Source organism: Callorhinchus milii, unplaced genomic scaffold (genome assembly GCF_018977255.1).
Source record: "Callorhinchus milii isolate IMCB2004 unplaced genomic scaffold, IMCB_Cmil_1.0 Scaffold5, whole genome shotgun sequence".
Taxonomy (NCBI): domain Eukaryota; kingdom Metazoa; phylum Chordata; class Chondrichthyes; order Chimaeriformes; family Callorhinchidae; genus Callorhinchus; species Callorhinchus milii.
Window position 1 is genome coordinate 56,682,867 of NW_024704746.1, and position 17,278 is coordinate 56,700,144.

Sequence of the window (17,278 nt, forward strand, 5' to 3'; positions counted from 1 at the left end):
ATAGGATTTATGGATGGACTTATAAAGGAAGGTGAGAAACTGTGGTTGAAGCAAAAATATCAATGTATTTAAGAGGAAATGTGATGCATCCATGAGGGAGAAGAGAACAGAAGGGCATGGGGAGGGATGGAGGCTATTGTGAAATATAAACGCTGCATGGACTAGTTGGGCTCAAGGGTCTGTTTCTGTGCCATAATGTTTCATTTGGTTAGCATTTCCTTTATACCTGCTCAGGTACTGTTTGTTGTAACCCTTAAGATGAAAATTAACACTTGAAATACTCTGCCTCTCTTCTATGGAAGAGGAATTGGCTCCAGTGAACTGGACAATTGCAAACAGTATACCAGGCACCACATTAATTCCGGATGTTTTGGGAAATAAATCTTTCCTGAACCTTATTCACCTAAAATGACCAATATTTTGTTTGTGTTGAACCCTGCAAAACAAATCCTGTTCTGTACATGAGCAAAGTTGTGTCTACGATTGTTAGGGATGCTCTGATCGGTATTCTTAGCAACCTTGTGCATATGCATGCAACTTCTCACACACACACAACAGGTTTTGGGGGCACGTGTAGTACAAAGATTAATTCCCACGAAGATTAGTCTTTATACTTGAACGTGGGATAGCATAGAAATAGAAAGTTAAGAGACTCAGACAGAGAAAGAAAGAAAAAGATTGCAGAGAAAGTCAGAAAGTAATACAGAGTAATAGAGAAGTATTAGAGTAATAAAGAAGTGAATTAGAAAAATATACAACTCTAGCAAACAACAACAACAAGATTACATTTGTATAGCACCTTTCACATCGGGAGGATGTCCCAAGGCACTGGACAGTGTACAGCATTTCAGACCCGAGCTGGAGAGGAGGGGAGGTGAACAAACCAAACAAACTGAACAAACCAGTTTTACCAGAAATTATAAATCTTCACCTAATTGTAGCAAACATTCCACACCATCTACTTTATTTAATTTCTTTGATCCTCACTTGCAATCTTCAGTTCTGTTGTGAAGCACCACATTCATGTCAGTTAAGGACAAGCCGAAAAAACTGGCAAATGGCATAATGTGCAGAGTCGTTTTATCATTAAAAGGCTTTCAGATATCTACGCATATTTTCTGTTAACCTTCATCAGTTAAAAAGACAATCAACAATACTATAGAACCTTCCTATAATGTTCTTTTTATCCACTTTAGTTTGCAAGGCTGGGCTGTACACATGCCTCCACAGAAAATATATGGAACCCCTTTCTCTGGCTTCGATTTTGAGTAACGGGAGAAACAGATACTTTAAAGAATACAATGAGATTGAGTGAATACCCACACCTGCTGACTTGCCAAATGGTTATGTCATAATACTTTGATTCTTTAATGGATTCTGTTAAAATTGAGGGCTGGGTTATCTGGATTGCTTGTTGCTCCCAGTGTTAAAAGCTGGTTTGACTCAGCAATAATAATTTATTCTTTACAGCAGTTGAAATCTCTTAGGTACAAAGTACTGCTTCCATGGTGACACCAATATATTCTGCTAAGTCTACCAAAGTTTGGATAAGATTGGACAAATGGCAAGTTACAATTTAACATGTTACCCATTATTTATAGAGCTGGCCTAGTTCATTAACATGCACAAGACGATTCCTGTGCAAGACGACGACCAAAGGTTCTTTTGTGGAGAATGAGAAATGTTCTCAAAAATAACTGACTGGAAAAGTGCCAGAGCATTGAATTCAAACCAGTGCCAGTCAATGAAGAGGAACACACAGCCTACCTGAAACACAGAGTCAATGTGCAATTGTTGGATGAACATATAGGTCACTGTCACTGAAACATCCTAAAAATAGGTTATAATACCCCCTGGTTTGGAATCACTAGGAAAGTATTAATAGCAATATCAGTGAAACTTGTAAATAACTGATTAAGAGAGGAGAGTCCCTCAAATGTGGTGTTCGCTGATGGATAGGCAATCTATGCAAGTGTATTCAATTACAGCTCACTTGCCTTATTGTGCTGATTTTATAGAAAAAAGTCATTCAACCTTGATTAGGAAGGTTTTTCAATTAAATTTACAAGTGGTCACCAAAACAAAACAGCTTCCCTTTATAACATCGCTGGATACTTTCTAGAACTAATTTCAGGGGAACCTGTTAAGGAAATGTATAGAACACTTCAAAGTTTAGAAGCTAAATGTCCATTGCATTTACACATAGTGCTTTCATTTTTTTTAAATGGAAAAATGACAATGTTTATTTTCCTAGTTTGCAGTTCTCTTTCCTGTTCCTAAAGTCTTTTTGCTTTGCTTCTTTGATTACTTTATTCTCTCCCTCCCATCTTAGCCACTCTGTCCCTCTCATATGTAATTCCACGTAATCTCTTTTCTCTAGGGTGAGAGTGGAGAGAATAATAATAATCCTTCCATTTGGTAAAGCATCTTTCACAGCGGGATGACATCTCAAAGTCATCACAGGATTTACTGTAATATGTAGTTGCTGTGTAATTTGTAGGTGAATGCAGCAGCCAATGTCCCACAAACAGCCATGAATTGAAAGACCAATTTTATTTGGGGCATTGTCGGTCAGGACACCGGAAGAAACTCCCTTCTTTTTTCATGTAGTGCCATGGGGCCTTCAATATCCACCTGAACAAGCAGATGGAACCTTAGTTTAACAATTTATCTGAAGGATGCCATACCCAACAGCGCTGCTCACCCCCAGCACTGCATTGGAGTGTCAGCCTAGGTCAAAGTCCTATCATGGACCTTAAACCCACAACTTGCTAGTTCAGAAGTGAGAGTGCAACCAACTGATACCTGAAATGCACTGATATGCACTCAGTCAGCTAAATATGGTTAAATGCTCTTTTCACACACTATAAATTGCACCTTGATGCCACCTGCTCCTCCCTCCATCCAATACTAAAATCTCAGCTTCATGAGGAAGCAGACTGAATGCCAGTGAAGGGTGGTCCTTTAGACGCAGAGTAACACTCACAGCAGAAATGTAAAAACCCTTTGCCAAGTAATTAAGTTAGCATTTTAACTCCACTCATAATGAGTCCTCCATTAAATCCAGCTAATGCAGCCTCACACACTTAATAATAATAATAATAATAATCCTTGCATTTGATATAGCGCTTTTCACGTCGGGAGGATGTCCCAAAGCGCTCCACAGAACACACTGTAAAGTGAATTGACTGTATATTTGTGGGTGAACGCGGCAGCCAATTGCGCACAGCAATGTCCCACAAACAGTCGTGGATTGAAAATGACCAATTTATTATTGTTTTTGGTTTTGGAGGGATTATTATTAGGCTCTGTGTGGAGTAAGGAAACTTGCCCAAGCTTTCGCCCTGCCTGGAATTGAACTCAGGTCTCTAGCTTGCAAAGCGAGTGCTCAACCACTGAGCTACAGGACTCCACTTGCCAATCTATAGACATTAAATAGATTGCTGCTGCTCGTGTTCTGCTTTCTGGTGCATAATAGGGTTGGTAACTATCCAACAGCCGGAAGACAAAGCAGTACCAGCATCCATCAGTGCTCAGTTAGGTCAACAAGGCTGACATGTTTAATAGATTAGTCTGATATAATAATAATAATAATAATAATAATAATAATAATAATAATAATAATAATAATAATAATAATAATCCTTGCATTTGATATAGCGCTTTTCACGTCTTCTTGACGTCTCAAAGCGCTTCACAGAATATGATGTAAAGTGAATTGACTGTATATTTGTAGGCGAAACGCGGCAGCCAATTGCGCACAGCAGTGTCCCACAAACAGTCGTGGATTGAAAATGAACAATTTATTATTGTTTTTGTTTTTGGAGGAATTATTATTAGGCGTGTGGAGTAAGGAAACTTGCCCAAGGAATTGAACCCAGGTGAACTCAGGGCACTAGAAAAGAACTCAGCTGGATTTACTTCTTTTAGTATTGCATGGAGGGAGGAGCAGGTGGCATCAAGGGGCAATTTATAGTGTGTGAAACACTGTGGGGAGTATTTGCAATAATTTGGCAGAACTAATCTTAAGCATCATACAGAATGGAACATTTTGGGGGATCTAATTCAGGAAGTACATGGAACTCTGAGGTGTTCAGAAGCTCTGTTGCAAGTTATCTAAGACTTAACTACTCAGCAGTTTTTGTATTATTCATACTCATGTTTTCAAGGGTGATTCTCATCAGTGCTGGAAAACATTTTAAAGCAATTCACTGCTTTATGAGCAGCCTAGGACTTGATCATGAACTCTAGGTTGACACTCGAGTTCCAGGGTAACCTGCATTTTTGGAGGCATCTCCTTTTCACAAAACAGTAAAACAAGTCTCTGTCTGCCTCTTCTTGAGGTGGGCAGTAAAGATTGTATAACGTTTTCCTGTTTTCTCTCTCCCTAGTCCTGGGGTGCCAAGACCCTAACTAAGATCACACCCCAGCTAAGATCAACAACATCAGCACAGACCAGAGTATCTTACTGGCCTGTAAAGCTCAGGTTTCCATTCACAATGAAATGTATGCAACCACATGATTTTACCTTAAACGATTTGTACTCACATAAGAGAGACAGTGAAATGGAAGCGTTGCCGTAAGCCCTTGAAAGTTACGAACGATTGTGCTGGAAAGCTGCGGGTGGTCATTTTGCAGTATGGCCTGTCGTACTCGCCAGATGGGCATTCACATCTGAAACCACCAACAAGCAGATTGATGCAGCTCCCTCCGTTCTTGCAAACTCCAGGAGCACAGCGGCCTGACCGAGCACTCATTTCACAGTGGTCACCTGGAAAAGCGGTACAGAACATGTCAGAAATGTAGTAACTTTGCACACATTATCATTCCAAAGATTCATAGGCAGGGGAATCAAAGTGTTTATTATATTACAGTTTCACTCACATCGCTATAGTTCCTGAAGAATCAACACTTCTATTTAAAGAGAAGCCTGAATAGCAGCGATGTACAGTGAGGCTCAGCTCAGCGGGCCTCCATTTGCTCTCACTGAGATCTATATTAGCCGAGTCAACTCATCAACACCTGCCATTCTTGTGACGGTCAACAATGAAATGCATACAGCAGCAGCTGTTACTGCTACCACATACTCTGTCAACAAAGAGGCGATTAGATTTTATTTTATTTCTCAAATAAATATTTAAATATCTACATACGGGGGTCACCTCTGCGTGTACGCAGATGACATCCAACGCAAGCTTTCTGCCTTCCACGCTGAATTCCACAGCCAGTACTGTTATGACAGCATCAAGTCTGCCTTTCAAACATCAAGTCTTGGATGAGTCTTAACGTTCTCCAACCCAACATTGACAACACTGAGGTGATCCTTCTCACTCCTACCAGTGCCTCCTCATCTCAGGCGCTGACCAGACCAATCTAGCTGGTTGCTCACTCCAACATGCAAAGAATCAAACTGTGAAGAACCTCAAATTTTCATGACGTTTTACTCTCTTTAAACCTTTCATCCAGGCTCTGACTAAGTCTGCTTTCCTCTATCTCCACAACATCACCCACCTTCATCATTTCCTCGGCCCCAATGCACGCCTTCCCTGTTCACAGGCCTCTACAAGCTCCAGATCACCTAGAACTCCTCACCTTGCATTCTCCTCGCACTAGGCTCCACAAGCCCATTACAACTATCCTTGCCCAGCTCCACCAGCTCCCAAATCCACAGCAGATCAACTGGACTCGTACCCCAGCAACTTCTGAGGGAAATTATTTTCATTCACTGTTCTGTGAACAAAGTCGGGATCGAACGACAAAAATGAACCAAATGGTAGTAGCAAACGGTTCTACACTCTCTCATCTGGATTATTCACTCAGCCACAGCCACATCTCAAACTGGCTTCAGTAAAGGCAGCCTCTTCACCCAAGGCTCTCCTGTAATCTTTATGGGGCCTCATTTTCCTCCAGTGTATTTGCTGACTAGCCCACACAGCACATTTACTGTGCGCACTAATTCTTTTACAATTGTCTGCTCAGTTTCCTTATATATTCACCCATGTTTCTCAGTTATTTGTGAACTCTTCAGATCTAAACAGGGATCCCCATCTCTAAGCAACACCCAGTAAAAAAAAGCCCAGTGAAGTTACATGTCTGGAGTTTCTCATTCCTGATTGTTTAAAGGTACAAATGTTACTTACTCTCATGCACTGCTAAAAGGCAGAATCACATGGTTAATAACCTATAAAGGTATATTTGGTAGATTTAAATGATCACAATGATAGTATTCACTTGGCAACGAAGCACTGAGCTGGATATGGAAAGGAGATTAACTGGCTCTCAGGAAAGTCCAAATGGGTTTTACGAAAGTGACAGTGGTCCATTTTATCTTGCACAGCTTGTTAGAGAAACTGAAAAACTCCAGACACTATTGGTGCTGCTCGCTGTGCATGAACCCTGCTTTTGTGCATTATTTAAAGGAACTGTATTTGACAGAAACTTGATGGATTGTTTGATGAAGAAGCCAGGATAAACTGTGGGTGTCCGCATTTAATTAGGCCCCGAACCAGCTGGCACATCCCAATTAGTATCATTGTCACAATCAGCATCAATTGGATACTTCAGTTTTAAGCGCTCAGATACTTCACTGTTCACTTTCATGCTTTGAAATAACCTGGCACACATGTACAAGGCTGATTACACTGGGAGGAAAGCGTCATCTCCTACATAAAAAGGAAGATTAGACCACTATCAAAAGATGAAGAAAAGGTCCTTTGAGTGCCTTGAATTAACACTATTCTTACTACAGTGGCATTCCTGTAAAGCAAACAAAGGATTGCATTTCAGTCCCGGAGACAGAGAATCTGGCGAGTTGACACAGAGTAAACACCCGTTAAAACACAGATAAACAACAAAGATCGAAATTCAACAACCTCAGGATTTGTTAGTACATTTCCCAAACTCATACCTTCACAGGAGTTATAAACATACTTAATCTAACATTCAGTTTTGTTAGTTGTTCCTTAAAGCACCCCAACCTCCATTCTAGCTCTTTATGAAGTTTACTGGTGATGTTGAGTGTGCTGCATGCACTTCTGAAGTGAACGATATTCCACTGAAAATAGTTTGTCATGCAATGCTTGGTGAAGGATCAGTGTTAATTATTCTCTCTGCGAATCCATCAATGCAGCTGTGTGTACAGGTATACAGAGAAAAAACTTGTGATGCCAGGTCCGGATTCCATAATTGAGAGGAATCAGCATCAAAGGACTGACGTCATTGAAAATTGTAAAACAAAAGACTGGGCAGGAACTGCCAGGCACTGTTGTAAAACCTTTTTTTAGAAACAGAAATTTAAATGCAAATGCTTCAGACTTTAAAAAAGTTCCAATCAACGTAAAGAGATTCTGCAGCTTTAAAACTAATGGCTGCTGTGACAGCCACTTTTAACGTGACAATGATGGTGTCCATTAAAAGTAAACACAATACAGTCAATTAAACCATATCTAATTTCCTTTCCCACCAAATTCATTAATGCCAAAAGTTTCAGAGAGTCCTATATACTTTTAAAGGGATACAGTCTCATGAATAAGTATTGGGCAATCCTATATTAATTTATTTACAAACAACTTGCATTCACATGGTTCCTTTCTTCGCGCAGGTAGCACCTGGGAGCACACACTGATATAAACCATACTAACGCTTCTTTCTGCCTCTTCCCACTACATAAACAAGAAAAGTTTCACTCGCTCCACATGTTCCCATAACAACGCCATTTTAAAACAGACGCCTCTTCCAATACAGATAACATGTATTTCTGCAGTAGAAAACAAGGAGGTATTGCTTTCAGTAGTAGAGGCATGCAATGCAGATGAAGTCTGATTTATACCTCTCTACTCTCTCCTTATCATATTGGCTAGAAGAAATTTCTAATAATTTAACTGGTGAATGCACCAACAGCATTGCATCACTTCCAAACAGAAGCAGTGCAAAGCAGTGCAATTCTATTGAAAATGCCTAGAACAGACACATAAGTCCGTCCTTTTCAATACCATCCAATATACCATTGTTGAATCCCTTGAATAGAGTGACCTACAATGGACAGCTTTGCATTATCCCTCTTTTGAGAGGGTTAGGCTCAATAAGTCTCTCATCAAACCTCACCCAGATCTTGGAGCTCGAAATGTACCTCATAGATAAAATCCAAGATGTGGCCATGTACTCCCATAGTTTCCAACAGTTTATGATGGCTTCATCAATAACCAAGTAAGTGCATGCTCAGAATTGCACTCTCTCATGCTGATGTTACTGCCTGACTGAATGGCTTGTTAATAGTAGGCTCTTGAAGGTTCCTGGGCTACACATGTACTTTCAAGGAACCACTGAGGACCAGAGCCAGTGTCAACTTTGTGACGGTCATGTGCATTCATAATAGTAATACAGATAATAACCCTTGCATTTGATATAGGGCCTTATCACGTCATCAATAATGTAAAGTGGATTGATTGTGTATTTTGTCGGCAAAAAGTGGGAGCCTGTTTGTTCCATAAACAGCCATTGGGGTGAGAGACCAATTTTTATTAGGCAAATTTGTTGGCCAGAACACCAGGAAAAACTTCCTTTTCTTTTCAAATAGTGCCATGGGATCTTTAACAGGCCTTGAACAGGCTGAGGTTCTCAGCACCTCAGACAATGCAACACCCTCCCAGCACCGCATTGGAGTGTCATCGTAGACTATGTGGTTCCAAGTTCTGACATGGGGCTTGGTGTTGTCATTGTTGGCTCAATATGGATTCACACCATACTTTTCGTATAAACACAGTATAAAGGCAGGCAGAGTCGATTGCACATTTTGTACAATACCTCTCTCTTCCACTCCCACCCACCCAATCCCTCTTTATGATCAAAACATTCATTAGGTTGTCTCCTCCCTGCCCGAGAGGAAATAGGCCAACTCCAGAGGTAATTAGCTAATTGTTGTATAATCCAATTTCATAAATGACTGCTTAATACCCTTTTATGTTGGCAAAAGGAGACCCATGAAGACAGGTCAACTTTCATCACCTGAAGAAAATTCTAATAATTGATTTGGGGAACAGGCAGCATGAAAGTCAAACAAGAGACAAAAATGCATGTTATTTGAAAGTAATTACAGTTCACGGGAAGTAGAAGGTACAATGAATATAGAGGCACCGAGATTGGGAAGATTGGAGGTGCTTTCAGATTGGATTATTCTGATATCCTTCCCCATCATCAGTTTGGGAAAAGTCTTATGAAACAGATGACAGCTATTATTACAGTAGCAATTTCCTTCCTCCATATCTCTCCAGTAGATTAGGATTAAAACAGGGCCCAGTGACTTCAAACTCCTTTGGAACCAGTAAGGAGTGGAACTATTTGCCAAGGATATGAGCTTCTGTAAATCATAATTTCATTACAAATTAGCTTTGTACCTTTATTAATGCAAGGTTTCTACAAAACGAGAGTTCAGTGTAGATTTCTATCATTACCATCCTATTTATATTGAATGATACAGCAAATTCTATAACCTCACTGTGAATGCTTGGCATTGTACCAATTCAGCTGAGAATAAACCTAAGAGTCCATAACTTAAATATGTATGTAAGTTGAAAGCAAATGTAACAAATGCGACGTTTAAGCAGTTTCACACAATTGGTTTTAAATAATTAACCCAGGACAACAGAGACAGGCAAAACATGAATCTTAGTTTAACTGGTACTCAATATGCAACATTATATCACCATCCAAGGATGCACTTCACTGAGCCAGTCCGAAACCTTGGCGTCTTGTTTGACCCTCAGCTATCCTTTCTACCCCACATCTGTGGATTGACCCACTCTGCCTTCCCCCAGCTCCGCCATTGTCTCACACAACAGGCCGCCAAAACCCTAATACACGCATTCATAACATCCAGACTTGACTATGCAAACTCCCTGCTTGTCGGCCTCCCGAACTCCTCCCTCCTTAGGCTGCAGATCATCCAGAACTCTGTAGCCCATGTCTTCTCCGTGCCCCAATCAACAACGACAACAACAAAATTACACTTATAATGCCTTTCATGTCAGGAGGACGTCCCAAAGCGCTAAACAGTCAGGTGTCGGGGCCCGAGCATGGGGGAGGGGTGGTGTAAGGGTGAGGGAAGACAGAGAGGTGGGAGGGAGACCAAAGGCACAATCGAAGAGAAGTGTCTTGAGACCGGCCTTGAAGGAGGCAAGGGAGGAAGCGAGGTGAAGGGACTATGGGTTGGAGTTCCAGAGTGTGGGGCAGAGAGGCTGAAAGCTCGGCCACCGATGGTAGGGCAGGTTGGGCAGGAGACATGGAGCAGACCGGAGCCCGCTGAACAGGAGCGGGCAGGTTGGTAGGGAGTCAGCCGGTCAGAGAGATAGGAGGGGGTAAGGCCATGGATGGATGGCCTTGAAAGTGAGGACAAGGATCTTAAACTTGAGCCTCTGGGGGATGGGGAGCCAGTGGAGTCAGGCGAGGGTGGGAATGATGGGGTCACGGAGCCTGGTGTGTGAGAGTACACAAGCGGCAGAGTTTTGGATGATCTGCAGCTTGTGAAGGGAAGAGTTGGGAAGGCCGATGAGGAGGGAGTTTCCGTAGTCGAGCCTTGAGGTGACAAATGCGTGGGTGAGGGTTTCAGCAGCCTGAGGGGTGAGGCAGTGGCGGAATCTGGCAATGTTGCAGAGGTGGTGGTAGGTAGTGCCGGTCATGGCGCGGATGTGGGGGAGAAAATACAGTTCAGGGTCAAACAAGACTGGCTTAGTAAGGGTGAGTGTGCAGCCATGGTTGCTGATGCTGTCAGTCCCGAGGTGCGGAGGTGCTGGCGCAGGCCAATCAGGAGGGCTTCAGTCTTGCTGACATTGAGTTGGAGAAAGTTGTCCCTCGTCCAGGACTTGATGTCGGACAGGCAGTCGGTCAGGACACCAGTAGTCCTGGAATTGAGGGTGGAGGCAGATCCCCATCCATCCTCCATCCTCGCCCGACTCCACTGGCTTCCCATCACACAGGGTATACAGATCAAGATCCTGGTCCTCACCTTCAAAACCCTCCATGGCCTTGCTCCCCCCCTACCTCTGCGACCTCCTAACCCCCTACCAGCCTGCCCGATGCCTCCCCACAGCAGGCTCCAGCCTGTTTCATGTCCCCCACCTTGCCCACCCCACCAATGGCGCTTGGGTCTTCTACCACTCTGCGCCCACCCCCTGGAACTCCATCCCACAGTCCATCCGCCTCGTCTACTCCCTTGCCTCCTTCAACATCCGTCTCAAGAACCTCCTCTTCGACCAAGCCTTCGATCACCCTCCTGCCCTCCACCCTCCCCGATCCCGATCCACAGCTCAGGTCCAAAACACTGATTGTCCAGTGCCTTGGGATGTCCTCCCGACGTGAAAGGCGCCATACGAATGTAATTTTGTTGTTGTTTTCTCAGTCTTTTGTTTTCTCTTTATAATAATAATAATTGCATTTCATACAGCATCTTTGACATCAGGAGGATGACTCAAAGCACAGGACTTTACTGTAAGTGTCACCTCATCATTGTTTATTTCGTAGCATGGAAGCTAATTTGCACACAACAATATCCCACAAATAAAAATTAGGTGAATGATCAATTTTATCTGGGGAATTGTTGGCTGTGTTTCTGGGAGAAATTATCATGATGGGTCTCCTAAACTTCCTTTTCTTTTCAATACAGCCATGCAATCCTTGATGTTCACCTAAACAGGCAGATGGGACCTTGGTTTGGTGACTCATCCAAAGGACAGAACCTTAAACAATGCAGTACTGGAACTTCAGCCTAGACTGTAAATTCAAATTCCCCAAATGGAGCTAAAACTAACAATCTTCTGATTCAGAGATAAGAGTGCTACCAACTGAGTCAGGCTGACACGCTTATGTGGGCACATATGCCCACGTATGGATTACTCCTGTAAACATGAGTAACACAATATATGGCCATATTGCCATCAGTATAAAACATGGGTAGCCCCAATCTTACTAAGAACATAGTTGAAGAACCAACACAACAGGATATGAGATCACTTAAGAGGCAAAGATTTAGAAAGACTGAACATGGAAACAGGCCACTCAGACTAACCAATCCGTGCTGGTGCTTATACTCCATATGCATGTTCACCCATTCCTTACTCCCCCCCACACCCTTCTATTCTCCTTCCCTCATGTGAAGGCAAGATCAGGCTGCAACTACCTGTAGGCATTTTCCCACTGTCTGTTCTCCCCTTCTTTCCTGAAACCAGTAGGATACACTGGCTGACTGTTATCTTTCATTGAAACCAATTGCAGTGATCCTATTGTTGCTGAATTTCCTACAACAGGCTCAAAAGAGCTATTGCAGTATAGACTGGGGCCTGAACCAGAACACTTAGAATCAGACCCGTGATGGAGCTCCTAAATTTACAGCGTAGGAGACCCATCATATCTGCAGTGGTGTTAGCTCCTCTGGTAGAACTATCTATTCTTATCCCATTCGTCTACTCTTTCATTATATCTTTTAATATTGTTTCTCAGGTCCTTAAACAATTATTTTTAAATGCCGCTGGGAAATCAACATTACCAGGAATGATTATGTAGTTTGTCTTAAACTTAACATTGATCTGACAATAGAAAACACAACACTGGCTGTTCAAGCAAACAATCCCATTATACCAGACATAGAATGCCTTATTTTAGCAACTATTTGCCGGCAACCATGAACTTTTGAAACCACACTAGTTGAAATATTAGTTACATCCAGCAGGATGTTCAAGATAGCTTTTACATATACTAACGGGCTTGAGTCAGAACTTTGGAAATACAGCGTAGATTAGAGAATCTGACATTAGTACGTGTTTGAGCTCAAAATTCTGTGTTGGTCAATTGCCTACAGTTGAAATTGTAGACAAGTTCATTTGAAACTACATACAAGTTATTTGTGAAGTAAGAGAACCCAGGTCCACTTTATTCGGTCTGTGCTGAAAATTTTTCCAATTAGTGTTCCAATATATAATAATAATAATCCTTGTATTTGATATAGCACCTTATCAAGTCGTCGAGACGACTCAAAAGCTTCAGAGGATATAATGTAGAGTGAATTAACTGTATATTTTGTAGGAAAAAATCTGGATGTTGCTGACATGGTCCAAAATGATCAGTTTGTAACCTCAATTGAATAAAATATCCAATCAAATGCTTTTAGGACAGACCTTTGACTCGGGCACCACATAATTTAATCCGACCATCTAGAAGTTTGTTACTGAATTCCACCTCAATGATCTTTTATGAGAATAACAGGACAGGTGATGAGTCAGAAGTGTATGATTTTAATGTATAAACTGCAGTTTAAAGGTGAGGGAAGTCGAAACACGATTAACACGCTAACAATTTGTCACCAGGAAGGAAGGAAGGTAGGAAGGATAAAGCCAACTACAATGATACCTGCTACTGAACCTCAATGGATCACAATTTAATTCCTATTACAGCTCTTCTGTAGCTCAGCGAGTGTATTCAATGAGTATTTGAGCGTTTCAGGCTGGGAAATCCAAAATTAGTTCCAACTCTATGCTGAACTCCCTGATCTCTCAGCTTGCCACTTCCTGCCCTAGTTTTGGAAGTCATGCATGCTCACTGTCAGTAGGCAGCGAGTTTGAAGGTCAGGTGGCTGGAGTTGGGAGTGAAAAGATCCAACTGCACAGTTTTCAGTTGAATTTTTGTTTAAACATGCAATGCCCTCATGCTGGTTCTTTAATGATCATGGGACTCATTGTTCAAGCAGAAAACTGGAAAAGCTTCTTTTTAGTGCCTGTCTATTGAAGGCGTGAGAAAAGAGAGGAAGTCTGAAGTAGACTGCAGCCATAACCTAAGAAGATGGAGGCTTCTGGCTCTCCTTTCCTTGGGTGGTTTCAATAGCCTAATTCTAACTGGAAGCAAAATGCATCACACCAATTTTTATGTCACATGTTTGATCATCTCTGCAGGAATTGCCTTGATTGGTAATGCAGGGAGGTAAGCAGCTGCTGCTGACTCTCCACACCTCAAACTGATTGTACCATTGCTCAGTGGGAGGGTATTGCTCAGTGGGAGGGGTGTGTTTCTGAGCTGTGGGCAGGAGAATGGCAGCCATGTGTTCATTCATTTTATGCTGAGTTGTGCTGCTCATCAAGCAGCTTGCAAGCAGTTCCTAAAATGCTGTCCACCTCCTGAGGACTCAAACCTGTGTTTGTCATATGTCTATTAGCTAACCAGTTACTACCCTTGGGGGTTGGGGAGAAGCATGTGAGGGATAGGGAAGGTAAGTCCCTTTGGGGCTGTGTTGGCTCCATGGTAACACGCCTTCCAATGGAATTTTAGACTCCTCTTGGTAGTCCAGTTCTTGAACCAAGTGGTCCATAGATAACGACTCACCAGCCAACCTGGTTTATCAGCAGAATTTGGAGGAGCAGATCAGTCACTGAGTTTTTTCTACTTGTCTCCTGTTATCCCTGTAAGTTACAACTCTAGCAGGTAAGGTATTCCTAACGGGACAAAACAGCAAGAAGCGTGCCGGTGTTTGTCATGCCAAGTTATGCCTTTTTAGCCAATTAAAACTCCAGTAGCACCTCAACACATGCCGTGGCTTCTGCAAGTCTTGGCTGTGCCAATCTGTGTCTGAACTATCTAGCAATAGGCAATCAGGATACATTCCTCCAGGGAGAGAGTGCACACTCTATAACAGACAAATGGGTAGAACTCTCAATCGTTTGGATAATTGGGTATCAGTGCTATGAGATGTTACCCCACATGAAGGCCATTATATAAATGCAAGCTGTTGTTGCTGAATTCTTAAGTGTTGTGATGTTTTCCACATGTGAGACATCGACCGACCAGTCTGACCGAAACAAAAACTGCAGAGTCCTCGGGGAAATCTCTTTTTAAAATAAATGATTTAGGTTTTATTCAATGACTGTAAATTATGCCTTGATCTTGACGTGGTGCTCTGCCACTGCCAAGTGCTCTGGGTCGCTACCCTTTGTGATATAAATATATATATATATAAATATATATATATAAATATATATATATATTTATATAAATAAATATATATATAAATGCAATTTATTGTTGTGGATCTGCTTCGTCCTGAATCTATGCCATCCCCCTGACAGCCTCTTCCATCTGTAGCTGGTAGTTTTTAGATTTGGTGTGCGGTTAGGAAACGAAAACCAGCCATGGGTTTGTTCCCACTCCTGATTACATGCCAACGACTCCGAGTCCACAACCTAATTACAATGTTGGGAGCCATATGTAAGGATGTAAATGCAATCTATGGCCCGCTAAGAACTGTTTTCACTTATGAAGGAACCTGAGCCTGAAATTCCATTTAAGTTTAGCCTGGAAGACCACTTTGTCTTAAAATTTAAGACGATGCAGAATTTTTAAATTGTGTCTTGGAAGGCAGAAAAGAACTCCAAATACATGGCTTCTAAATCAAGACTAAATTTAAAAAATGTTGAATGATATCTATAATTTCCCCCAAATAAAACAGCAGCAACTGTAATTTGTAGCAGCCAATTTGCTGCTGTTTTTGCCTACAAATTAGTCACTACACTTTTGCAATATATACTGTGAAATGTTTTAAGACATACCCCAATGTGAAAGGCGACATATCAATTGCAAAGATTCTTTATTTACATTGAAACTAAATTCAAGTTCATTACATGTTGTTTTGTTACATCTCATTGTGCTGATTGTCACTTTACTCAGAGATGCTTTGATCTGTATCTCAATCCAACAAGACACCTCAATAACTGTGTAGGAGCAGCTCGAGTAAACGTTTGTAACGGAATTGCACAAACACAGTGACAAGGCACATTCATAACTAAAAAAGCTAATACGCTCTATATTATTTAAAAGGAACCCCAGGGCACCGAGTAAGGTTTCTATTTATCAAAACATATTTGAAGAAGCAAGCTGTCATGTGGTGGGAAACACTGAAAGCGAGGCGAGGCTCTAATCTTAAATAAACATAGATTGAAAAGAATGGCACTTGAGACACTTACCTGTATAATCTTCATAGCATTCACAAGTATAGCCTCCTTCTCTGCTTCTGCAGAGGCCATGATTACCACAGGGATCGGAATAGCACAAGTCAATTTCGGTCTCACAATAATCCCCAGTAAATCCAGTCGGACACCTGCATCGCAACCCATTGATGGGATGGATAGGCCGGAACAAGACCGTTTCGGACGAAATGAAAGGTGCTGAGCTGTCAAACTTCAGCACAGAGACACACTTCATGTAGTTTTCGCAAGGCTCTCTCAGGCAAATGTTGTCGTCGAAGGGCAGGACCCTCTGGGAGGAGATGGTGGTGAGCAGTGTACGGTTCAGGTAAATCTGCTCCTGCAGATCCTCTGAGAGGAAGAATTGGTTCCGAACACCACCTGGCAACAAGGCAGAGAAGCTGACATTCAGGATGTTGGCTTTCACGTCCGTATCATTCTGAATATTAAAAATGAAGATGTCATCTTTGGTCGTAGAGAGCACAGCGGCAACTCCTTCCACAAAAAGGGAGAGAAGTGGAGAAAGGAACTTCTCCTGGGACATGTTCTCCAGTCTCACAGTGATGCTGTTTGTCAGCATGTCCTCAGTGATGATGGTCACTCTCAGGTTACATAGTGCAGTGACGGTGTGAAGACCATCTGAAAGACGATAAAGAGGAGCAATCACACTCTGAGTGACAGTACATCTACACAGGTAAGAAGAACTCATCATCTGCAATCTAAAACCAGGACTCCTAACAATTCAATTCTGAATGAATCACACACAGGAGCGCTTATAACAAGATACAATGCAATTTACATTGATATAGTGTCTTTCATGTCGGGAGGACATCTCAAAACATTTAACAAAGCTGGATGGGCACATGATCTTGTGGGGGGGAAATGGACGAATGAGATGCTGCTGTCAAATAATGACTGCAGAATGACTGATTTCTAAGACCGTGTCAGCCATCATTTTTAATTTTTTAGGGGCAAAGGCATTTTAAAAAATAGATAGTTCTAGCTCCTACTCAAAGTAAACATGAACCTCACATCTGGCCAAGATTGGATTTAGGACATTAACACTAGGGCACATGCATGTGTGGAACAAAGCAAACCCCAACAAACAAAACACTATCGAAGCCTTCATTCAGTAAAGGACAGGCTCAAGATGACATTTGACACATGTTCAAGGCTCCCACACTCACAATGGCTGTCTGAGTGTGTGTAGGGGTGAGTTAGTTACCTGAGACACTGCCTTTGAAACTGTACCCCAACATGCAGCAGTGATTTAAAAAGGGAGA

The 17,278-nt window shown here is 42.0% G+C and overlaps 1 protein-coding gene across 1 annotated transcript in view; it reads right to left on the bottom strand.

Annotated features, from left to right (window-relative positions):
• Positions 1–17,278, bottom strand: part of celsr1a (cadherin EGF LAG seven-pass G-type receptor 1a) — a 189,646-nt gene that overhangs the window by 77,640 nt on the left and 94,728 nt on the right. Inside the window, exons 4-5 of the mRNA XM_042335450.1 lie at positions 15,996–16,634; positions 4,549–4,771 (exon numbers count right to left, since the gene is read on the bottom strand). Coding sequence (XP_042191384.1) covers positions 4,549–4,771; positions 15,996–16,634 — 862 coding nt within the window. The remainder of the gene's footprint in view (positions 1–4,548; positions 4,772–15,995; positions 16,635–17,278) is intronic.